The sequence below is a fragment of the Pectinophora gossypiella genome, chromosome 26 (genome assembly GCF_024362695.1).
Source record: "Pectinophora gossypiella chromosome 26, ilPecGoss1.1, whole genome shotgun sequence".
NCBI lineage: Eukaryota > Metazoa > Arthropoda > Insecta > Lepidoptera > Gelechiidae > Pectinophora > Pectinophora gossypiella.
This window is the reverse complement of record NC_065429.1, coordinates 6,710,156-6,735,518: the sequence shown is the minus strand read 5'-3', so window position 1 is coordinate 6,735,518 and position 25,363 is coordinate 6,710,156. Positions and strand designations below refer to the sequence as shown.

The 25,363-nt window shown below is 38.8% G+C and overlaps 2 protein-coding genes across 3 annotated transcripts in view; one reads left to right on the top strand and one right to left on the bottom strand.

Annotated features, from left to right (window-relative positions):
* Positions 1-2,194: 2,194 nt before the first annotated feature.
* On the bottom strand, positions 2,195-9,489 carry LOC126378486 (uncharacterized). The gene is made up of 5 exons (XM_050026888.1): positions 9,374-9,489; positions 7,753-7,907; positions 6,851-6,936; positions 3,524-3,671; positions 2,195-2,761 (listed from the first exon to the last, which is right to left on the bottom strand). The coding sequence occupies exons 2-5, from the start codon at positions 7,861-7,863 to the stop codon at positions 2,216-2,218; spliced, it is 891 nt and encodes a 296-aa protein (XP_049882845.1). The 5' UTR covers positions 7,864-7,907; positions 9,374-9,489; the 3' UTR covers positions 2,195-2,215.
* A 7,532-nt stretch (positions 9,490-17,021) lies between these two features.
* The window catches only part of LOC126378404 (gastrula zinc finger protein XlCGF26.1-like), a 92,045-nt gene continuing 83,703 nt past the window's right edge, over positions 17,022-25,363 (top strand). Inside the window, exon 1 of one of the 2 annotated variants that reach the window (XR_007568075.1) lies at positions 17,022-18,881. Coding sequence is in view for 1 of the 2 variants with exons in the window: in XM_050026742.1 (XP_049882699.1) it covers positions 17,117-18,748 (1,632 nt within the window). In the remaining variant the exon portion in view is untranslated. Of the gene's footprint in view, positions 22,592-25,363 lie in introns of those variants that run through there. The other variant, XM_050026742.1, reaches the window with a different exon arrangement.

The following is a 25,363-nucleotide window of genomic DNA, read 5'->3' as shown; positions in this document are numbered from 1 at the left end:
TTTGAAATTGAGCGTAGGATTTCTGATTAGACACGCTGAGATAAAGAATTAAATTGCCTTTTTGACGTCACCGGTTCCTCGTTATAATTATGTCCAAATCAATTTTGAACTTAATTTTGATTGGACTAGAAAAGTGGAGTTAAATCGAAAGTGCATAAGCTCTTTTATCACTCTCCGTTTTTCTTTCCCATTTTCAATCCACTACAATTCATTAGCTTTCTGTAGCAAGAAGCTCAGGTTTGTGTATCCTTGTCTTCTTAAGCTAGAAAGAATAGGCATTTACTGGGTAAGCGTTCTTTAGACACATCATAACTCGGGTAAGATTCTGTACAAAGTCATCATCTCCATAGCGTTGTCCCGTTTCCACAGGGTCCGCTTACCTAACCTGAAGATTTGACAGAAGCGACTGGCTGTCTGACTTTCCAACCCGCGAAGGGAAAACCAGCCCGATATAGGTTAAATCGGTTGAGGAGCTCGGTGGCGCAGCGGTAAACGCGCTCGGTCTGCGATTGTTGAAGTTAAGCAACTTTCACAAAGGTCGGTCATAGGATGGGTGACCACAAAAAAAAGTTTTCACCTCGAGCACCTCCGTGCTTTGGAAGGCACGTTAAGCCGTTGGTTCCGGCTGCATTAGCAGTCGTTAATAACCATCAATCCGCACTGGGCCCGCGTGAAGGTTTAAGGCCCGATCTCCCTATCCATCCATAGGGAAGGCCTGTGCCACAGCAGAGGGGACGTTAATGGGCTGATGATGATGGTAGATTAGATCACATACCACCGAAACGCATTTCTCGGGAATATGGGTTTCCTCACGATGTTTAAGATTGATGATTGTTTACAAATATAACACAATATAAGCTTACGACTATATCCCTATTGGGGTAGTCAGAGGTACGATAAGGTGCAAAAGTCCAATCAGTTTCTTGCAGAGTAATAAATTAACTGGTTGCACTTAAGCCTTCGTTACATGTCGTTTCTGTAATAGACCAAAAACACCTACAAAACATATTTTTTTTAAATTATGTCATCTGTAAAGGTAAAGGTAATTTCACCACTGTTTACAATAATTCGCTGGGCACTGATCCCTTTTGCTCCATCGCAAGATGAACTAAGTCCTCACACCTGACCGAGCTTTCTGTTAGACCAACGTGATAGGTGAGCCGTATCGCCGTCTATAATGGTCGAGTCAACTGTGATTTGATTAGTCATAGTGCACAATAAAATCTATATTAAAAATAAACTTACGAACACGTTGATAACTCGTGCGTCACACAGCAAGCGCAATAGTTTTCACTGAAGTTTTTAATTACTTAAATCATAAAACATAACTATAAAATTAATTAATGTTTACACTACCGACATAGTAACTCGTAACCAACGTAAGTACTAATATATACCTATTTCTCGCCATGATTAGAGGTGAAGCGACTAGTCGACCAATATCATAATCAAATTCAAAAATATCATTATTCAGTTGGGAACATTTTACACTTTGACTCGTCATTTTTTACATAACGAACGTCTCATCCGCCTAAAACCACTGCTGCTTCTCACAACCTGTATAGCCGGGGAAAAGAAGCTGCAAGAAAAACCTCGACACAGGGCCCTAGTCCTAGGTTAGTATAATTAATGAAGGATATTTGATTAGTTTAGTACCTACTGTAAATCAACAGCCACTGTTGATACGAAGTCCTAAGATGGATACGATGAACCTTATGGTGACAAGGGATCAGCCTATCGCCCATAATAATTGTCCGACACAATCCCTCTGTCGGATTATACGACATGCCCGGGCAGACAAGCAGCTGAAAGAGTTCTTTGTTTTTCATTAACCCCCATAAAAATGCAGGGCAATGCAGGGCCCGCAGAATACCAGCGTCGTGGCTCACGCCGCGACTTATGCTGAGCGAGGTCCTTTTATTCCGGACTCCACCGCAGATGATCGGGCCATCAGTGCGTTGCATTTATATTACTTTGTTTTATTATTATTGTTTTTATGTATTTGGTTTGTTTTTCTTTTTGTTTTGATATATTTTTTTTTTGTTTGTGTACTTATTGATTACCTGTCTGTCTGTGTCTGTGGTGTCCGGAAGTAATAAATGTTTCTTTCTTTCTTTCTTTCTTAAAAGAAGACCATAAAATTGAAATAATTGTCTGAATTGAAATAAAACGCTCTTTTCTTTTACTTTATAACTTACTTTATTTACGGAATTACTTAATGGCCAGACTGAAACCTATAACTGCCTCTATTGATCTTCCTTCCTCTTCTCAAACTTCTCTCAGCACTAAGTCTTGCGTTCTCCATTCTTTTCCCTTTCATAACATATTCTGCATCGACTTCTTGTACTACTGGCCTTGTTTCTTCTACTTCCTTCTTCTCTGTACTCTTATCTTCTACATTTTGTGCCTCTTGAATCTTCTCCTGTTGTCTTTCTAGTTCTGCATTATTGTCAAGATCTTCTACTTTCTCTGTTTCTTCAACAACTGGGATAAGTTCTTCATCTAATTCTTCAGCTAGAATATTTTCCTTTTTTACTTCTTTCATTAGTTCATCAACGATCAGGTTCTGTTTCTTCACCGGTCTTCTTCTTTGAGGTTTGTTCTCTGGTTGTTTGGATTCATTTTTGTCGTCAGTAGGTTTGTTGAGTTCGTTTTGTTCAGTATCATTGGTTTCCTTGCCAATTTCCATGTTCAGGTGGTAGAACATAGGTGAGTCTTCGCAGTCAATGGAGTCGCGTGGTCTGGTGCAGGTCAGGACTTCCTATGGAGGAAAAGGAATAGCACTTTTAGATAATCTTGGTCTCCGTAATTCAGTAATTGAGCTTTGGGTTTCCGATCTGTTATGATAATATTTCGCTGGCAATCCAGCGTGGGGAAAGGTCAATGTAGTCCTGTGGTATACCGACTTGCTTCTCCCACGAGAAGCGCCAGTTCGAACCCCGATAACGAACTACCGCCAACGAGTTCTTAATTCATCTTAACTGCAGTTGGCTCGACCATTATAGACGGTTTTTTTTTTTTGACATGACTTATTGTAGATTTGCCGCAGATGGCATTAACTACTTGGCCGGACAAATGGGGAGCGCTGAAGGCTCTCACCCGGTTCAACATTTAAGACAACAGGTCTGAGGGTGCCCAGTTGGGCGCAAACATCGGCTAAGAGCGTCGTCTAGTATCGACGGCGATACGGCTCGCCACATATCACGTTGGTGTAACAGAAAGCTCTGTGAGGTATGGGTACTTAGTTCATCTTGCGATGGATGTACCTCGACTACCCCAATTGGGGTAGCGACTACCCCAAATAGCCGTGAGCTTACGTATGTGATGTTTTATGTTTAATTTTAGCTCCGGTAGTAAATAAAATCTCTCTACCTATATTATCTCAAGACGTCCACTTCTTCGTCTTGTTATTTTGTAATTGTTTTAGTGGAAAGATAATATGATGTTGTTGTCTTTTTTTTGTTTGTGGCGTCCTTTTATAATAAACTTTTTTCTATTCTATTCTATTCTAAAACTCCTTTACCTGATTGAAAATGGTCTCATTGGGACAAATGAAGCTCCATCTATACGTAGTGTTGCGCCCCGTAGCCCCCTGTGACGTCAGACACACGTGGAAAACTTGGCAGTCGTTGTCCACGTCAGCATAGTAGCCATAGGTTCGGTTCTCGCAGCTGCAAAGGAAGGTGGAATTAATAAGTGTCGAGAGCCTTTGTTAAGAGAGCATTTATCAAGTGAGAGCCTTTGTCAATTAAGAGCACTTATCAATTGAAAGCACTTATTAAGTGAGAGAACTTGTCAAATGAGAGCCTTTGTTAAGTGAGAGCCTTCGTTAAGAGAGCATTTATCAAGTGAAAGCCTCTGTCAATTAAGAGCACTTATCGAGTGAGAGAACTTGTCAAATGAGAGCCTTTGTTAAGTGAGAGCCTTTGCCAATTGAGAGCACTTGTCAAATGAGAGCATTAAATTTATCAAGTGAGAGCATTTATCAAGTAGCTTTTTAATAGCATTTGTTTGTATTTACAAGAATCCTCATCGTCCCCTTAGCATCATCCCGTTTTTCACAGGGTACGCTTACCTAACCTGAAGATTTGACAGGTCTAGTTTTTTACAGGAGCGACTGCCTGTCTGACCCTCCAACCCGCGAAGGGAAAACCAGCCCAGTACAGGTTAGGTCACATACCTCCGAAAATGCATTTCTCGGGAACGTGAAACCCACGATATTTGTCTTCACCGCAATTTATAAGTATTTATTTATTTATTTATTTCAACTTCAATACACTATCATTACAGGTAGGACCTAATGCGATAGAATAGTAGCTACAAAGAATAATTACACTAACACAAGTAACATAAACTCACTCAGTACATAAAATACATAAGGTAACCCATCGGAATTCGCTCAGACTACAAACAAAGATATCAATCCTCTCTGCCACACTGTTAATCGTGTCAATTGCTCTTGTGTGGCCCTTGCGCATCGCGAACAAACGTGGGCGCCGCCGCCGCTCCACGAACCTATCCGGCACACACAGCCTCATCTCAACTAACACCTCAGCGTGTGTAATGATGCCTCTAAATACTCTTATCAAGTATGAGGTTAATGCCATCCCTCTCCTCACCTCTAATTTGTTATACCCAACCATACCAAGTACAAACAGAGTTGGGTACATAATAATAATAAAATAATAAAAATTTATTCAGAAAAAAAACATTAAGTACTTATAACTATTTACAAACAATCATCTTCAGACAAAGTATTGGTACATAATATTTTAACTGTTATTAAACATTCATACAAGATTAGCTGTAACTCCTGCACTAGGCTAAAGCCCGTATCGCAGAAGTCACGTTCAAACGTTACCATTATAGTTAGAACATACTATCTTATACTCTGCTAAAACATTATAAAGAAAAAAATTATAATAATAATACACTAAATAAGTTGTTAATCGTTACATTTGAACAACTACACTAACAAACAATAATATTTGACTTTAAAATAAAAGAGATCATTGTTAAAAAGAAGAATCTTATTTGTATGTATGTCTGTGAGTGTATATTTAAATATATGTATTATGTTTATGTGTAATAAAGGGTATAAGTGACTGTGTGTGTATGTGTGTGTGTGTGTGTGTGTGTGTGTGTGTGTGTGTGTGTGTGTGTGTGTGTGTGTGTGAGTGCGTGTGTGCGTGTATGCGTGTCTGCGGGTGTAATGTAGGTATGTAAGACAGAGTGTTATTTAAGAGTATTTATGCTGTGATCCTTAAAAGATCTTCCGTCTCCTCATAGCTTAGAGATAATAGCCATTTCTTTAATGTTTCTTGCGCTTGATTAGTTTTCAATTTACAAATAGAGCAAATTTTATTAATCTTATTGTATAGGTACGGATGTAGAAAATTAGGAAAACGCCTGGCAAAACTAGTGCTGACTATAGGTAGAGGGATATTAAATCTCCTTTTTTCAAGTAGGACAGTGTACTCATTAGATCTGATAATACTCTTATGAGTCATTGACAACGCCCTTAAAATAAATAATTGCCGAACATTTAAAACTTTACATTCCTTGTATAATAAGTTAGTTGGGAACATGAAACGCTTTCTAAGCATAACTTTTAATATAGAGCGCTGGGCTCTTTCTAGATGGAGTAGTTCAGAATTCGCTGACCCGCCCCAAACTGGTATACAATACGTTATTATAGACTCACAAAGAGCAGTATACACAGTAAAGAGAAGTTTCTTAGGTGCAGCTGACCTCAGGCGACGCATAATATAAATAAGTCTTCGGACTCTATCGGAAGTTTTTGCTATGTGGTCGTAAAAAGTGAGCTTTTCGTCCATAACTACACCAAGGTATTTGATATTGGTCGTTCTGAAGGGTAAAAAGGATACACCGCATAATATTTGAAGAACAGATATCTAATGAATTTGTTCTGCACCTTCTCGAGCATTTGCTTATGGATCCCAGACCACTGCATTGCATTCAAGCTGACTTCTAACCAGAGCATTATAAAGGGCTGTTATAGCTTTAATGTTTGTGAAGTCTTTGGCCTGCCGCAACACAAACCCTAGTGTCCTGAAAGCTTTCTTACATACGTTTGCAATGTGCTCGGAGAAAGTAAGACCCGTGTTCATATTAACACCCAGATCTCGTACCCGTTGAACGCGCTTTAACTCTTCGCCACTGATGCTATACCCGTGGTGTAAAGGGTTCTTCATACGACCAAAACTTATTGTGAGACACTTCGCTGTATTAAAGTGGAGTTTATTTTGAATTCTCGATACACAGCAGTTGTTATATTTAGGCACGTATAATGGTAAGCCTTCTTACAAACCGAGCAGCATATACTTTCTCCCAAATGTATGGCACGATTACAGGCCTCACACACCATTTCTAATCAACACACTGTAATTCCAACTTTACTACTTTCTGCCGTACACACGTCCGGTTTCCGCGGTGCGTAAGCGATAACTAACTAAGCGATAAGTATCCATTTTGGAAAAAAACTGTAAGTTACCCAAATAAAATAAAATAAAAGCGTAAGCATTTATCAAGAGAGAGCCCTTGTTAAGTTTACATTTATATGCCCGTTTTCTGGGTCAAGGATAAATTATGAAATGCCAATCTAGAAATAGAAGCTAGACTAACATAATCAAAAAACAATCACACGTTTCTTTTGGACTTATTTTAGAATTTTATTTATGTATTAGGTAACAATGAGTACGACTTTTGACTACATTTATTGATGACGTCACAGGACAGTATTTTCATACAAATACCATAAAATTTTCGTTTCGACGTTTCGTAAAAAGTATCTCATTTGACTAAGTTGTCAAATAGCCTATTAACTTACCTAAACGTGTCTGTGATATTTTCTCTTATAGATGAAGCATTCGCTGGCAAGTTAAGCGTATCAGCTTTAGTTTGATTCACCATCTCCTGAAACATAATTGAATATTTATAAAACATCACAATTTACATAACACAGCCTCACGACTATAACCCAATTGGGGTAGCCAGAGGTACATCCATCACAAGGTGAACTCAAATTCAAATTCAAAAATATCTTTATTCAGTAGGTAACGTAATTACACTTTGAATCGTCAATTTTTACATAACGAACGTCTCATCCGCCTAAAATTACTGCAGCTTCTCACAACCTGTATAGCCGGGGAAAAGAAGCTGCAAGAAAAACCTCGGCACAGGGCCCTAAACGTTCTTTAAACTAACTACCTAACTACCAATGTCTCACTGAGCTTTCTGTTAGACCAATGTGATGTATTTATGTGATGTGACATTGTGAAGGGTCGTCCCGGTGGCACTTGCAATAGTGTTGAAAAATCGGGAGTCTCATATCCCCGGTTTTAACGCGGTAAAAACCTGGTATTAGTGTTTTAATTATGTTTGGAAATTCTTCCGAAAACAACCTCCGTGGTCTAGTGGTTAGAGCGTTGGGCTCACGATCTGGAGGTCCGGATTCGATTCCTGATGGGGATATTGTCGAAATGACTTTGTGAGACTGTCCTTTGTTTGGCAAGGACATTGCAGGCTTGAATCACCAGATTGTCCGAAAAAGTAAGATGATTCCGTACTTCGGAAGGCACGCTAAGCCGTTGGTCACGGGCTACTAATCCAAACACCTCCACCAGCCCGCAGTGGAGCAGCGTGGTGGAGTATGCTCCATACCCCTTCCGGTTGAGGGGAGGTCTATGCCCAGCAGTGGGATGTGTATAGGCTGTTTATAAAAATTCTTACCCTCAATAACTTTATCACGACATCCTTCCTTGCCGCTCTGTCAATGTCATCGCCTCTTATAATGGTGACTAGACACGCTGTCAACAGCAGCCATCTTGATAAAAACGCCATTTTGTTTTCTGAAAAATTTTCCGAGAGAAATTCAACAAATTAACCTGCAACAAAAATGCCATCGTTAGGATAAAAACACGCATAGTAAGTGACGCCCGAAGCCCTAGTAACGGCCTCTGTGGTCCAGTGGTTGAGCGTTAGGCTTATAATCTGAAGGGCCTGGGTTGGAATCCCGGTGGGATCACTGAATTCGACTTTATGAGTTGGGATTTAAGTTTGGATCATAGATGACATATGGGCACGCGCATTATATTATTTAGGTATACAGGGACATCACATACAGTACAGTTATTAGTGACATCGTAACGAAAACTTTGAGGGACGATTCAAGCCATGATTCTGAGTTGATATCAAGTGGATTTTTCCGTCGCAAAAGTATGGAACGGAAAATAATTTAAAAAAACACAAATATTTTTATGAATTTTCAGACAGGAAATTTCACTTACTTAATATCAACTTAGAATCATGGTCTGAATCATCCCCCTCAGTATTCGTTACGGTGTCACTAACATCCATACCTACTTGTATGGCTACCTTTATGTACGTACAGTCATGAGCAATATAATGTACCCACTTTACGACTCTGTCGCACTAACATATTTGACATTTAGTGAGACTTACAGTTCAATCTGTCAAAAAAGTTAATGTGACATGGTAACAAAGTGTATACATATTAATGCTCGTGACCGTACGGGTGCGGGGTGTAAGGGATATCGTAACGAATACTGAGGGTAATGATTCAACTCATTATTCTGAGTTAATATCAAGTGGAACTTTCGATCGCAAAAGTATAGAATTAAAAAAAAACGAAAAAATCATGAATTTTGCGACGGAAAATTCCACTTGATATCAACTCAGAATCATGGTCTAAATCACCCCCCTCAGTATTCGTTACGATGTCACTAACACCCTGTATAAGTACAGTAGGCGGGGCGGACTATGCTCGATACTCCATACCCCCTCCGGTTGATTGAGGGGAGGCCTGTGCCCAGCAGTGGGACCTAAAATAGGCTGTATGTTATAATATTGTTTGCCAGGTAATTCAAATTCAAAAATATATTTATTCAGTAGGTAACATAGTTACACTTATATACTTTATTACATAAAATTATAAATGAAAGTAATTAATAGCAGTCAAAATATATACATTATATAAAATAGACAATAACAAGCTATTTAGTCTATTTAATTACACTTTGAATAGTAATTTTTTACATAACGAACGTCTCATCCGCCTAAAACTACTGCAGCTTCTCACAACCTGTATAGCCGGGGAAAAGCTGCAATAAAAACCTCGGCACAGGGCCCTAGACGTTCGTTAAAAAAATATAATATATAGATAGATAAAATACTTTATTGAACACAACGGACACAAGATACAGAAACGAACAACAGGCGGCCTTAATCCTCATGCAGCAATTTCTTCCAGACAACTTTTGGGTACAGAAAAATCCTATAAGTATGTAATTACGATCAATCAATTAGTATTAATGAAGAAAAAAATACTCACCTATTAATTAGACCCTTCTCAAACGCCACATAAATAATAAAAACACAAGTCACAAAACACCTTAATAAATATAAAGGCAAGTCCACACACCGTCCACCTTGCGGATTCGCGAAATACGATGCGAATGCGAAAATTTTGAATCAATTTCGCTCTTTTATAAACATTATGTACCGCCTGCGAGATACCAGCGGAATTGAGAATTAGGGATCAAAGTACCGTTAGCAAAAAAGGAACTTTTCTTTTTTTTTTTTGACGCGACTTAACTATTATAGGTTTGTCGCATGTGGCATTAACAACTTTGCCGGATAGCATACGGAAGAGCTCGAGATGAATTTTTTTTTTGTAGTCACCCATCCTATGACCGGCCTTTGCGAAAGTTGCTTAACTTCAACAATCGCAGACCAAGCGTGTTTACCGCTGCGCCACCGACCTTCTCAATGTATATTATAATAAATAAAATAAAAATAAAAAAGATCTTCTTTCACCCTAAGGTTGCCTGGCAGAAATTGCTGTTTAGCAATAAGGCCGCCTATTGTGCTTATGTTTTATTCGTATGTTTATGTCCTTTATATATGTTCTTGTGCAATAAATTATTATTGATTGATTGATTGAAGATCTTTAGACAAAAACTTGACAAACACATCAACTCTTTTTCTGCCCACCCTACTGGCGTGACATGAAATTATATGGAACATTAGATAACAACCTTGACTTTGTACATACGCCGTACATACCTGTCCGTCCGTCCGTCCTTTTGACCGTTAAACGAAATCACTAAATTAATTCTTAGAAATATTTCAAGCCCGTACCCCCGTAACTTAACATAACATAACAAATATTTTATTGCACCAACAGGAAAAAACAAAATACAAAACAAAAGAGAAATAGAATTAGTACAATAGGCGGCCTTATTGCTAAGTAGCAATCTCTTCCAGGCAACCTTTAAGTATAGGAGATATTGAACACGTAGTACATAGTACTAGAAAGAGTAAGGGAAAAGAAGCAAATATTGAGAGTTATTGAGGACAGAGGAAGCAAGATGGACACTTAACACGCGACAATTTATTAAAACATTAACTCACGCCTATTTCCCACCGGGGTAAGCAGAGACTATAGAATTCCATTTGCTTCGATCCTGACACACTTCTCTTGCTTCCTCCACATTCATCAATCGTTTCATACACGCACGCCGAATCAGAGTAGATCGTATTAAACCTTTTCTAAGTACATTATTCAATCAATCAATCAATCAATCAATAATACTTTATTGCACAAGAACATATATAAAGGACATAAACATACGAATAAAACATAAGCACAATAGGCGGCCTTATTGCTAAACAGCAATTTCTGCCAGGCAACCTTAGGGTTATTATTCGTGAGTTATTTATTTTTTACGAAATGGCAACGCAGGGCGTGATGACGTCAGCTGGGCTAACCTTGAAATGCTAGCTGTCAGTTTTGAGCATACGGCATTCATCTATAAAAGCAATATTGCAATTTGACATTTGCGCATATAAAAGTAAGTGCGCAATGCTAACAAATGTCAAATAGCAATATTGCTTACTTGGATGAATTGCTTCGATGTGGCCATTTTAACCCCCCGTCTTCTTAAACCATGGTTTTATGATAAAGAGGTTAGTGTATAAATTCTGGCGATACCCCAAATAGGTTATTAAGTTATGATGTCAAATCCCCAAATCCCTAACTGTTCGTTAGGCCGCTAACTGTACTTGTTGACCCAGAAATAATTCGCGAACGACTGTACTTGAGTAGAATCACTGAATAAGGTGTTTAGATGGTGACTTTTTTTATTTCGGGTTTTTGAGGTTCTGTATATAACGTGCACAACAAAACACAAACAACCTCCGTGGTTTAGTGGTTAGAGCGTTAGGTTCGATTCCTGATGGGGACATTGTCGAAATCAGGTCTTGGTCCTCCCCTTCCTCTATTTCCTTCTATCTTCCCTTCTATGATGTTTTAATAAATTCGTGTGTTAAGTTTTTATATACCTACTTATAAAAAACTTAAATAAAAATTGTTTATTTCAGAATTCCATAATAGTCAATACAGCTTTATCATTCGTCATTTCACACATAAAAATATTTAAAATAGTAATGATATGTTTCATTAAATAAAATTACATTAAATTTGGTCTTAGGTACTATAATTATAGTACATAATAGTAAACACATCAACTCATATAATAATTACGTACTTAATTAATTATTGTTACTTTTTTTTAACAAAACTATTATATATAATGTAAATTTTTTTCGTAGGAGAGTAGAAATGTCCTGGTTTAAAAAATATCTACTAGCTTTAGCTTTACTTATAAATTTGGTTAAGTCGCATATACATATTCATAGGAGAGGAGTTTTCCCCTTTGTTCGGTACAACAACTTTAATATTTAGTTCGGTACAACAACTTTAATAGTAGTACTCAACATATATTATTATGTCACAGTTTTTCATAGGAGAGCAAAATGCCCTATTTGTCCGATATACATTGAATGTAGCCATAATTATGATATTGGTACAGCTTGTAAATCTTTCATGGAAAGATACTCTGATCTACGTATCAGGGCGTAGAAGTGGGGTGCACGAAAGGAGCCTCCCCGAGCGACGTAGCTACTGATTTCCTTGCTACGTCCGGCGCACCCTGGGCAATTCACGAATATTTCCCGCGCGGATTGGCTAATTTGCGTGCCTTTCACCACGATGGCAATTCAGTGTCACCCTGTCAGTCCACACTCGAAGCCGGCTTTGCGCGTCATCTCAAATGCTGTCCGAGTGGCAAAATACTGGGCTGATAAAATCTGAATGCCATCGAAACGACACGAAGAAGGGCACAGAAGTCGTCTGATGAGTGATTGACTTATAGATGAGATGACCGTGGCTTCACTCGGCCGGGCCTGCAGAATACCAGCGTCGTGGCTCACGCCGCGACTTATGCTGAGCGAGGTCCTTTTATTCCGGACGCCACCGCAGGTGATCGGGCCGTCAGTGCGTTGCATTTAGGACTTCTTGTTGTTATAATTATTCTTTTTTTAATTTGGTAGTTTTTCTTTCTTTTTGTTAAGTAATGATTTTTTATCTTGGTGTTCTTTTTTTGTGTATTGATTTCCGTGTGGATTCTGTCCTGTTTTGAATGTAATGTACCTGTCTGTCTGTGTCTGTGGTGTCTGGGAGTAATAAATGTTTCTTTCTTTCAATCATCTTCCCTCTTCTGTCATCAATAACTATTTTATTTATTTATTTATTGGAGCAGCGTGGTGGAGTATGCTCCATACCCCCTCCGGTTGATTGAGGGGAGGCCTGTGCCCAGCAGTAGGACGTATTTAGGCTGTTTATGTTATGTTGTATTTATAACACTTCATAAAATTACACAACAACTAAGTATCAATATTTGCCACCTTTCCCTTACTCTTACTAGCACTTCTTCATTATACTAACCATTATATAAATAAGGATCCCTAAATATTATCACCTTTTATGACTTTGTGACGCTATCATTATAATCTAAGACGGATCTGGCACAAAAGTTTCATAGAGTAGACATTTGTACCAAAAACATTTTCCTAGCTCTTTGAACAGTTTTAAGATAGTAATTAAACAGAAACTTTGTAAAAAAGGTTATTAAAGGTTAGTCAATGCATGGGATTCATTGTCTTTGAACTGATATTATATTGAATTACTAAAATGTATAACAATATTTTATGTTTTTATTTTTAAAGAACCTCTAGGGCCCTGTGCCGAAGTTTTTCTTGCAGCTTCTTTACCCCGGCTATACAGGTTGTGAGAAGCTGCAGTAGTTTGAGGCGGATGAGACGTTCGTTATGTAAAAATGACGTTTCAAAGTAACTATGTTACCTACTCACCATCATCTCCCTAGCATTATCCCGTTTTTCACAGGGTCCGCTTACCTAACCTGAAGATTTGGACAGGTCCGGTGTTTTACAGAAGCGACTGCCTGTCTTACCTTCCAACACGCGAAGGGAAAACCAGCCCAATACAGAACATACCTCCGAAAATACATTATACTTACAACTATGTTACTGAATAAAGATTTTTTTAATTTGAATGTCGACTCCATACCTCCCAATACAGCTAATCCAGAGTTCAATGAACCCGTGCGAAATTAATAGAATTACTACAACGTAATTCTATTTGGAACGTGATCGGAATGCAACTTGGTCCTTGACAATGGTCGGGAGATATTCGGCGACCACGCCTAGACATTATACAGGGTGCTAGTGACATCGTAACTTAAACTTTGAGGGATGACTCAGGCCATGATTCTGAGTTGATATCAAGTGGAATTTACCGTCGCAAAAGTATGGAACGGAAAATATTACAAAAAAACTAATTTCCGAGAGGAAAATTTCACTTGATATCAACTCAGAATCATGGTCTGTATCATGCCCCTCAGTATTTGTTACAGTGTCAGACCCTAATAACGAGTGGAATTTTCCATCGCAAAAGTAAAATAGAATTTAAAATAATTAAAAATAACACAAAATATACATGAATTTTGCGACGGAAAATTCCACTTGATATCAACTCAGAATCATGGTCTGAATAATCCCCCTTAGTATTCATTACGATGTCACTAACACCCTGTATATGCTAGAAATCTAGGGTGATCAGTATCTTTAAATAACATCAGTGCGCTCAGTCACACCCTGGACACTTTATACAATACACCTCGTTTTACACAGACACTACACATTGACGTTATCGTACACGCGCGTCTGTGTGTGTGACGTCTGACGCCATACGATTGAAGACTAAACTATATCCGAGGGGGGTGAGGTAAGCGTAGCGTTTGAGGAGCTCGGTGGCGCAGCGGTAAACGCGCTCGGTCTGCGATTGTTGAAGTTAAGCAACTTTCGCAAAGGCCGGTCACAGGATGGGTGACCACAAAAAAAAAAGTTTTCATCTCGAGCTCCTCCGTGCTTCGGAAGGCACGTTAAGACATTGGTCCCGGGTGCATTAGCAGTCGTTAATAACCATCAATCCGCATTGGGCCCGCGTGATGGTTTAAGGCCCGATCTCTCTATCCATCCATAGGGAAGGCCCGTGCCCCAGCAGTGGGGACGTTAATGGGCTGATGATGATGATGACGTAGTATTATTCCTTATTCTATGCTGTAGTGTAAACAAATGATTTGGAAGATATTTATACAAATCTTGGAAATCTTGGCATTGCTATCAGTCTATTTAGATTCACATTGATATCAAACTGTTTAAGTCTAGAATACTAAGTGTAATATAGATATACCTAGGTCCAGGCAATGTCGATGACCTAGGCGAAATGTGACTTAACATTTGTGATTTTAACGCGTGTGTTTACGCTGTTTTACGGCATAAAAAAAATAAAAAGGCGTCTCTGCTTACCCCGGTGGGAAATAGTTTATGTACAGCCTCCGTGGTCTAGTGGTTAGAGCGTTAGACTCACTATCTGGAGGTCCGCGTTCGATTCCCGTTGGGGACATTGTCGAAATCACTTTGTGAGGCTGTCCTTTATTTCGTAAGGACTTTTCAGGCTTGAATCACCTGATTGTCCGAAAAAGTAAGATGATTCCGTGCGGAGGGCACGTTAAGCCGTTGGTCCCGGCTATTAGCCGTAAAAACACCTCCGCCAACCCGCATTGGAGCAGCGTGGTGGAGTATGCTCCATACTCCCTCCGGTTGATTAAGGAGACGCCTGGGCCCAGCAGTGAGACGTATATAGGCTGTTTATATGAGGTGTACCTCTCACTACCCCAATGGAGATATAGCTGTGAGCTTATGTTGTGTTATCAATTCAGTTACCACGTCAACATCTCCCTAGCATTATTCCGTTTTTCACAGAGTCCGCTTACCTAACCTGAAGATTTGACAGGTCCGGTTTTTTACAGAAGCGACTGCCTGTCTGACCTTCCAACCCGCGAAGGGAAAACCAGCCTAATACAGGTTAGGTCACACACCTTCGAAAATTGCATTTCTCGGGAATGTGGGTTTCCTCACGATGTTGTCCTTCATCGCTGAGCACGTGATAATCATTTATGATCCAAACATGAATTCGAAAACAAATTCGAAAATCATTGGTTTAGATCTGTGCTGGATTCGAACCTGCGACCTCAAAGTGAGAGGCAAGCGTTCTAACAACTCGGCTACCACGGTTCAGTTATCGCGTATTAAGTAAAATCTAGTTGTCTACTTGGCCGGACCAATGGGGAGCGCTAGGGGCTCTCACCCGGTACTAAACACAAGAGGCTTGAGTAACGGAGTAATTATCGATTCAAGGCAATGGAAACACTCCCGACAGCCAATGAGACGCAAGTCACGTGTTTCCAGCTTCAGAAAACATCTGCGCCAGCGCACAATCAGTGGCTGTTGCAGAATATACCTATATATTTACATGACAATAAGAATTATTGTGTGAACATAGGACAAAGTCACGGATCTGTGTAGGTTATTTGAAAAAGCGGGAGATACAGTAGATATGCTGTTGTAATGAGTCACCATCATCATCATCAGCCCATTAACGTCCCCACTGCTGGGGCACGGGCCTTCCCTATGGATGGATAGGGAGATCGGGCCTTAAACCATCACGCGGGCCCAGTGCGGATTGATGGTTATTAACGACTGCTAATGCAGCCGGGACCAACGGCTTAACGTGCCTTCCGAAGCATGGAGCTCGAGATGAAAACTTTTTTTTGTGGTCACCCATCCTATGACCAGCCTTAGCGAAAGTTGCTTAACTTCAACAATCGCACACCGAGCGCGTTTACCGCTGCGCCACCGAGCTCCTCAATGTGTTGTAATAGGTAAGTAGTTTTAAAGTTGCAAATCTACAGAAAATCACATTAAAAACTGTGGCTTTTTTAAATCTGGGTGCTTTGCAAGCCTTATTTCATGCACTGTATCTTGTAAGATATATGTATAAACTACTAGCAACCCTCCCCGGCTTCGCTCGGGTGCAATGCTGAGGAAAAAATGAAATTATTTATTTATTTTATTAAATACCTCAAAAATAACAGTACTTCTCCAATATTTAATGGATGTTATTATACATAGAAACCTTCCTCTTGAATCACTCTATTTATTAAAAAAAAGCCGTTGCGTAGTTTTAAAGATTTAAGCGTACATAGGGATATAGGGACAGAAAACCGAGTTTGTTTTATAGTAAGTATGTAAATAAAAAAAAAGAAAAATGAAAAATAATTATAAAAAAGAAATCATAATAATAAATATTTATAATGTGTTTAAATGATTATGATTATGTAGTGATTATTATCTACTAGAAATAAGCTGAACCGTTTATAGATGACGCTGTCGTGATAATTACCTATTTTCTCATTACTCCCGAATACATACATAATTATTTTCAAAAATCTACGATAAAAGACGTTATTTAATTTTTTGCTAATAGTGCTGCATTATAGCTTTCTGTGCATTACTCTTGAAATAGTTTTCCGTTTATGTATGCGGTTGTCAAAACCAGCAGCGTGCTAAATAAGCTCTCTCTTAGCTAAAAAAAGTGAAATAATTTTAAAAAGAATAATTATTATAATTTTTCTTTTACTTAATTTTCCTACCAAATAGTAGAATTTAAATCAAAAGCTGGCAACTCCAACGCGTCCGACTGTCACGCACACGAACTGTCAAAATGGTTGTTTATCTTTGGGACCGTGTTTTTTGTTAAAATAAATAGATTTCACTAAGAAAAACAGCAATAATACTCAATTAAAACACTATGGCTGAGCAAGAAGAAACTTATTGTCGACTGTGTGCCGAGCCCACGCCGAAAGATCAGCTAATATATGCAGACGAGGACGTAGCCATCAACTCCAAGATTGCTACAAAAATGCTGTGGATAAATATTGATATTTCTAACGCTAATACCTTACCAACAACGATATGCTTCTCATGTTTCGACCTACTAGAACGCACTTGGTCGTTCCTTCACACTGTTAGAAGCGCACAGGAGAAATTAACGTCAATATTTCTGCCGAAAGTTAGTAAGGAAACCGACGATACGTCTTCAGATGTGAAGACTGAGAATAAGTCTTCAGCCGGTAAACCGGTTGACAAGAACTGGCAAGAGTTTCAAGCTACGAAAACCGAAGATCCTGCCATCAAAATTGACCCTGAAAACTTAGAAGTCGTGGGCACTGTTGATCCAAATACCCTAATAGACAATATTACTGTCAAGGCTGAACAAGTGAGCGACAATGATTACCATGTCAACGACTCTGATGGCTTCAACACAACGGACAGCGACATCCCGTTACTTCGTTCTGTGAAAAAGCGAAAGGTGAAAAAAAAGAAAAGGATTAAATATGACATTGAAGTTACGGTTGATGACTTGTTAAAGGCTGAAGTGGATGCTGAACCGTTGCCTTTATCATCGCAGAATATGACATGGGAGGACTACATGTGCCACTGCGCAAGCTGTGATGCCTTTTGTAAGAATATCCAATCTTTACGGCTACATTCTTTACAAATACATACTCGTTGTTGTGTTTTTAAATGCTCAGACTGTGGCAAGGTTATTGCTAACTTTAAAAACTTTGTAAATCATGTACGTACACATAAGAACATTCTTCGTTACTGCTGTGAGTATTGTAATAAGCAGTTCACTTTAACGGCCCTTGTAAAGAAACATCTTAACACCGTTCATGGTAATGTTTACTTAACAACTTGTCAAAACTGTGGAGCTGCATTTGATTCCGAAGAGCTGTTGCAAGATCATTTGTTATTATATTCTAAAGGCTTAAAAAAGAGTAGGAAAAAAGATAACTTTGACGAGTGTGACTTGAAATGTAACGAGTGTGGTAAAGAATTTAAGTCTAAAAGCAATTTGCAACAACACAAATTGGTGCACACACAACGGAGCAGGGACTTTTCTTGTCATATCTGTGGTAAGATGTTCTTTACAAAAGGCACTTTAAGCACACATATGAGCACGCACGAAGACACAAAACCATTTAAATGTGAATATTGTCCGATGGCGTTTCGTGCCCGTGGTAACTTACAATCTCATATAAGTCTACACTCCGGTGCGAAGCCTTTTGTCTGCGAGCAATGTGGGAAATCATTCCGGGTCAAACGCCACTTGAAGTCCCATTCCATAGTCCATACAGACTTAATGCCTTATGTATGTGAATATTGTACTAAATCTTTCCGTTTTAAAACTAGATTAAACTTGCATTTAAGACAACATACAGGTGCTAAGCCGTATAACTGTGTTTATTGTCAAAGAGATTTTACTAACGGATCTAACTTTAAGAAACATATGAAGAGACGTCATAATGTGGATACGTCTAAAAAAAGATATAATAATATTGTTGTAGATAATAACCAAGAAGGGACAGAGAGTGTATAAAATAATACTCATTATTTATAACATAACATAAGCTCACAACTATATCCCAATTGGGGTGGTCAGAGGTACATCCATCGCAAGATGAACTAAGTACCCACGCCTCACCGAGCTTTCTGTTAGACCAACGTGATAGGTGAGCCGTATCGCCGTCTATAATGGTCGACCCAACTCTGTTAGTGAAAACTGCATTTGCTCCCCGTTGGAGAAGCAAGCCAGTGTACGGCAGTGGATAATTATTTATGTTAGAAGTTAGTTTATGTACATTAATGCCGAATTAAAAAATATATTACTTAATTGAAATGTCCCATCAGTTAGCACAAGATTATATGAAGCATATTCTTCATTCTCTATTGAAAAATATAATGCTAAAAATAATCAAAATACTTATGGGTTTGTTTGTTTTGGAGTTATATTGCCACAAACGCACATCACAATAAACTTATAACCTATTCACTGCCTCTTTTGTAAATGCAACCAATTTTCTTATAAGAAAAATCATAGTTATAAGTAATTTATTTTAATTTAATTTTAGTTTTTATTACGTCTTATAGATGGCGCCACAAATCGAATAACTAGGTATTGCTTCAGTTTCATCTCGCATTTTATAATACCATCATTGTTTAAAAAATGTTTGTTATTATTTTCAAACTATTGTATTCATTAAAAAATAAAATCTTATTGGAAATCATACATGCATAAGGGGACGCCTATTTATAGTGAAAAAGTGGGGAAACTTCCAATAGTTCACGTTACTGGCGCTAGATGTCACTAATACTACAGCGACATCTAGCGTAATCATTTAAAACTGACTTCATAGAAATCCGGAAAAGGTAGACAGAGGTGTACTGTCTCTCAGCCTCTCCTCACCAGCGTGTGCGTCAAGCCAGCGACCTCAAAAAAATGGGCACGAAAAAAATATTTTACCATACCAAAAATTAGTACTCTTATTGAAAAAAATAGTACCTGTTGTAAAAAAATTAGTACCATCACGGTTCTAGATTTATAGCCTGTATCTAGATTTATGTTTTATTGCACTTGATGGCTTGACGGTGAGCGAAATTTGGCGAGAGTTAACGACAAGGTCTTTCGCTTTGATTTAAACGCCAAAAATTAGTACCGAAATAGTACTAACCCCCTGCAAAATACCGAAATTAGTACTTCAACGGTCCCAAAGTTATAAAGGCAGTTCTAATTTTTTTTTCGTGCCCATTTTTTTTTTTGAGGCCGCTGGCTTGGCGCGCACTCTCCAGCGGGCTTAGCACCGTAAGAGCGCGACTCTTTCTCGCCTCGACATACGTAACCCGTCACTCTCTCACAGTACTGCACAGAAAGAGACAGATGATCTCTGTCGCGGCGAGAAAGAGTCGCGTGTTTACGGCGCTAAGCCCACAGCTATTCTTAAATCCCATGTAATAGAGGGCGAGCCTATTGCCATTAACCGGGCAGAAATCCTGGAAACCACGCGATGTCAATACCCTATGATCCAAACATGAATTCAAACTCATAAAGTCCAATTGAGTGGTTTAGACTTTAAAGTCCGATCCTGGATTTGACCCTATGTCACTACAATGTACATCACGCATTCTCCGAAGAGGGTTATCACAGATTTTGTTCAGAGCTATCACCTTATGTTGGTCATAAGTTTATTTTAGATATTTTACTTCAAGCAATATAAACTCAAACTCAAAAATATATTTATTCATTAAGTAACAGTTACACTTTGAATCGTCAGTTTTGACATAAATTTCTGTCGAACTACTGCAGCTTCTCATATCCTTTCCAGGCTACGTTCCCGAATGAGAACATAGATGGCGCTGTTTGCCTTCATTTACCCTTCTAATTTCTTGGATATGCATCTATTATCTTTGTATTTGGGTATCAATAATGACTCTTGTTATTACATCCAGTTATTCATATTATTTGTTTGCAGGAGTAGTAGTAAAAGAGAGTGGGGTTGAACCTTTTTTTATTTATTTTTTTATTTTGACGTGACTTATTGTATATTTGCCGCAGATGGCATTAACTACTTGGCCGGACAAATGGGGAGCGGTGGAGGCTCTCACCCGGTACAACATTTAAGACAACAGGCCCGAGGGTGCCCAGTTGGGCTCGAACCTCGGCTCAGGGCGTCGTCTGAGAGGAAAAATATCTGAAAGAATTGGGGTTGAACCGGTCACAGCGGTTCTCATACAAAATGCGCGTCAGGGCTTATCATCCTTCTTCTATTCCGTGGTTTAAGCGTCATGAAAGCGAATACATATTTAAAGTAACATATCACACCACACAGTGGGCAGTGGTCCAGAACTAATGTGCTATGGAGTATGAAGGGGAAGACACGCCTCAAGTATTTGACTTGCCGCTAGTATATTATTTTTTTAAGATCGTCTATACATATGACTGTTAGGCTGCGTTACCATTGACGCGGAGCTGTGCGGAGTTGAGCTGAGATGTGCAGGAATCGACCAATCACCGCGAGGGAGAGAGTGACAGAGCGTCTTCGTTTGTCGCTCTCTCGAACGCTGTGATTGGTCAAATCCGCACATCTCCGCGTCAGTGGAAACTTAACCATGAAATTGGATGGATAAACGGAGGCAACTCTACAGCACCATCTATATTTTATTGGGGAACGTAGCCTGGAAAGTCCAGGATTTAATTTTGCTTGGCTGCCGAACCTAAACACAACACATCGCTTTCTTTATTTTTTATTAGTACGACGGTAATAAAGTGTTATTAAAGTTATTCATTGTTACCCAAAACTGATTGAAAAATGGAAATCATTAAACCATAAGCGATATATATATATATATATATTTTTAAAGTTTAAGTACTTAATTATAGCCTGAGGTGTTACAAGTATGCATTCGCTTAACGCAACGCTTAACCAATCAGAAACGTGTGATGACTCAAGCGAATGGTAGATCGGTTAAGCGTTGCGTTCACGAAAAGCGAAAGCGTCTTCGCTCGGTGCATAGCTGAATTGTGACGCTACGTTCCTCAAAAATAATACAGATGGCGCTGTCCAGATTTTAAGTGATAATTACCTACTTTCTCATTGCTCGGGTACATAATTGTTTAAAAATATATTATAATGGCGGAGGATATATAAAAATAATTGTAACTTAATATTTGGACCAGATTATGTATTACTAATAATATAATAGTTCCCATAATCTGCGATAGCCCTACACGAACCGGGGATTGTCTTTGGTTGCACTCCCATAGTGTATACAGGGATAATCGCCGGTTAGTGTCACATCACATTTAGATTAAATTGTCTTAAGGGGCCTCTGCGTGTTAGCTTCGGCCCCACGCACGCTTTCCAAAAGTCCGGGACTCCGTAGTCCCGAGATATGGAAATGACCAACATAATAATAATAAAATGTATTTATTTTTCCAATAACTTAATAACTATTGGTACAGTATTTTATCTATCTCTAGCATTATCTATCTACAGTTAGATAATGCTAGAAAATTAACAATTTTAAAACACTGCTACAAGTACCAGCTATCTTCCATTATGATGCTACCCAAATGGTTTTCTTTGTTTTAATTAGAATAATGAGTGGAAGATGTATTGTGCCTGAGTGTAATAAAAAAGGTCATAATTTATACCCAAAAACATAGATAAAATGCATAACTAAGTATGTCTGTTATCTATGAAATTAGAAGGTTAAACAAAGGCAAATTTTTACAACGCCATCTATTGGGGACGTAGCGTAGAAAGTCCTTCATTATCGGAAGAAATTTTACTGTTATTGTTTATACTATCATTATTATTTTAATAGATAGAAATGTACTTTAATAATGTAAGGCTTAAGTATGTAAATATAATATTTAAGATAATTAATGCGTTTGTATTGAACTGAAATTGTAGCCTGAATATCACACGTTATAATATATATCAGAATAATTTATTCAACGAACTTAATTATCATAGATAAAGTTGTTGAAGGTCAATGTAACATTTTTGAATTTACGTTATTTCGCAAGGTGTTATGGCTGAAGAGAAGAAATGACAAGAAACTGCAACAGCAACACATCTTTTAAATCAATGTAGGTATACATTACAAGTTATTTAATAAGTAGAGAAACCACACATGGTGGAGGGCACAGAAGATGACTGTCCCCTCTGGGGCCGGGTTATGGTCTTGCATGAAACCAAAGACAAGCAGCATATCTCTAATATGTAAATAAAAAGCTGTGTTAATACGCAAAGTTGAGCTGTAAGTTGTGTTTGGCGCCATTAGGCGGCCATGTTGTCGGCCATCTTGAGTCCTATTACAGTAGTGAAGGATTCAACAATGAGTAACACTAGACGATGTTACGCCTTGCAAATCGCTTTGTGTGGTTAGAAAATGACATAACAGAGATGTATTTTGCCCAGGGGCGTTAGCCAACTTGCAAACTGTCACGAAACACGATTTTTTTTAACGTAACATATCGTCCAGTGGTTGAGTCACGATCCGTTGGGAACATATCACAAAAATCATTTTGTGATCCCTAGTTTGGCTAGGACATTACAGGCTGATCACCTGATTGTCCGAAAGTAAGATGATTTGTGCTTCGGTAGGCACGTTAAGCCGTTGGTCCCGGTTACTACTTACTGATTTATGTAGTCGGTACACGAGCCTTTGGCGGGGCCTTTGGCGGCTCAGTAATAACCATGACACCAGGGTTGATGGGGTTGGTAATCCACCTCACAACCCACACGATAAGAAGAAGAGTCATAATTATAAAATTTAAGTTTTTGTAGGTATTTTTGGTCTATTACAGAAACGACATGTAACCAGGAGGTCTTAAGTGCAACCAGTTAATTTATTACTTTGCAAGAAACTGATTGGACTTTTGCAGTTTATCGTTCATCCGTCGCAAGATGAACTAAGTACCCACGCCTCACCGAGCCTTCGTGAGGAAACCCACAAACCTGAGAAATGCATTTTCGGAGGAATGTGACCTAACCTGTATTGGGCTGGATTTCCCTTCGCGGGTTGGAAGGTCAGACAGTCAGTCGCTTCTGTAAAAAATCAGACCTGTCAAATTGTCAGATAAGGTAAGCAGACCCTGTGAAAAAACGGGATAATGCTAGGAAGATGTTGATGAGTTAGAAATTTTAATATCCCGCTTCATTGATTCGGTTTACCTATCGGGAATGGAACCCAGACCTCTACATCGTAAGCCCGACGCTCTAATCTTTGCAAGACCGGCACATTACTCCATCATCATCAGCCCATTAACGTCCCCACTGCTGGGGCACGGGCCTTCCCTATGGATGGATAGGGAGAACGGGCCTTAAACCACCACGCGGGCCCAGTGCGGATTGATGGTTATTAACGACTGCTATGCAGCCGGGACCAACGGCTTAGCGTGCCTTCCGAAACACGGAGGAGCTCGAGATGAAATCTTTTTGTTTTGTGGTCACCCATCCTATGACCAGCCTTTGCAAAAGTTGCTTAACTTCAAAAATCGCAGACCGAGCGCGTTTACCGCTGCGCCACCTAGCTCCTCCATTAACACATACTTAATAAGTAGGTAAACGAATTCAATGTTATGTAAGAATTTACATAAAATGTAAGTTAAACAATTCTTCGTGTAAAATTAACAACTAAAATGACTAGTTATATTATCGTAACTTGAAGACGCTCTCATTTTAAGATGGACCTACCTATATAAATGTGGACATAGATTAAATAATATCATAACAGACAAGCTAAGGCTTACTATAATAGATTAGTTTACAACTAGTCATATAACATAAACTGCCTAATACGTCCCACTGCCGGGCACAGGCTTCTCAATCAACCGGATGGGGTATAGAGCATACTCCACCACGCTGCTCCACTGCGGGTTGGTGGAGGTGTTCTTACGGCTAGTAGCCGGGACCAACGGTTTAACGTGCCCTCCGAAGCACGGAATCATCTTACTTTTTCGGACAGTCAGGTGATTCAAGCCTGAAAAGTCCTTACCAAACAAAGGACAGTCTCACAAAGTGATTTCGACAATGTCCCCATCGGGAATCGAACCAGGAAGTCCACTACTAATCAAATCAGTTACATTTTACTAAACGTCAACACACGAACTTACTATGGAATTTGTATGAAAAAGGAACCTGTGACGTCATAGAAAAACGTGACAAAATGTCGCACTTATTATTATTTTTTTCTTTATTAAAATTCATAAATAAGTTAAATGGAAAAAAGAAACCTTTTTTGTCACCTTTAGTTCTGTCTTTGTAATAACACTCTCAGAGGCAATCACTTTAGGCACAATTCAATCCATCTGACCAGTCTGTTTATACTATTTCATCAATGTATACTATGTCGCAGTAACGCACGCGATGGCGCGACGCGGCGTGCGCAGGCGCACATGAGATTGTGGAGTAACGATTATTATATTTATCCATAGGTAATTACTTTAAATACACAATGGAGGACTTTCCAGGCTACATTCCTGAAAAACAATATAGATGGTGCTGTACAGATTTTTCTGCGTTTAACCTTCTAACTTTGTAATCATTGGGTTTTTACCTTTAATAAAAACATTTTATTATTATTTATTATTATTATTATTATTTTAAGTTACATCTGTCATTTTCTTATCCGCCGAAAAGGAAAGTAT

Excerpts from the sequence above, each read along its gene's own strand:
- LOC126378486 (XM_050026888.1), bottom strand. The coding sequence starts at position 7,863 with ATGGCGTTTTTATCAAGATGGCTGCTGTTGACAGCGTGTCTAGTCACC. Across the intron at positions 6,937-7,752 it reads TCGTGATAAAGTTATTGAGG|GAGATGGTGAATCAAACTAA; the intron begins GTAAGAATTTTT and ends ATTATGTTTCAG. Across the intron at positions 3,672-6,850 it reads AATATCACAGACACGTTTAG|CTGCGAGAACCGAACCTATG; the intron begins GTAAGTTAATAG and ends CTTCCTTTGCAG.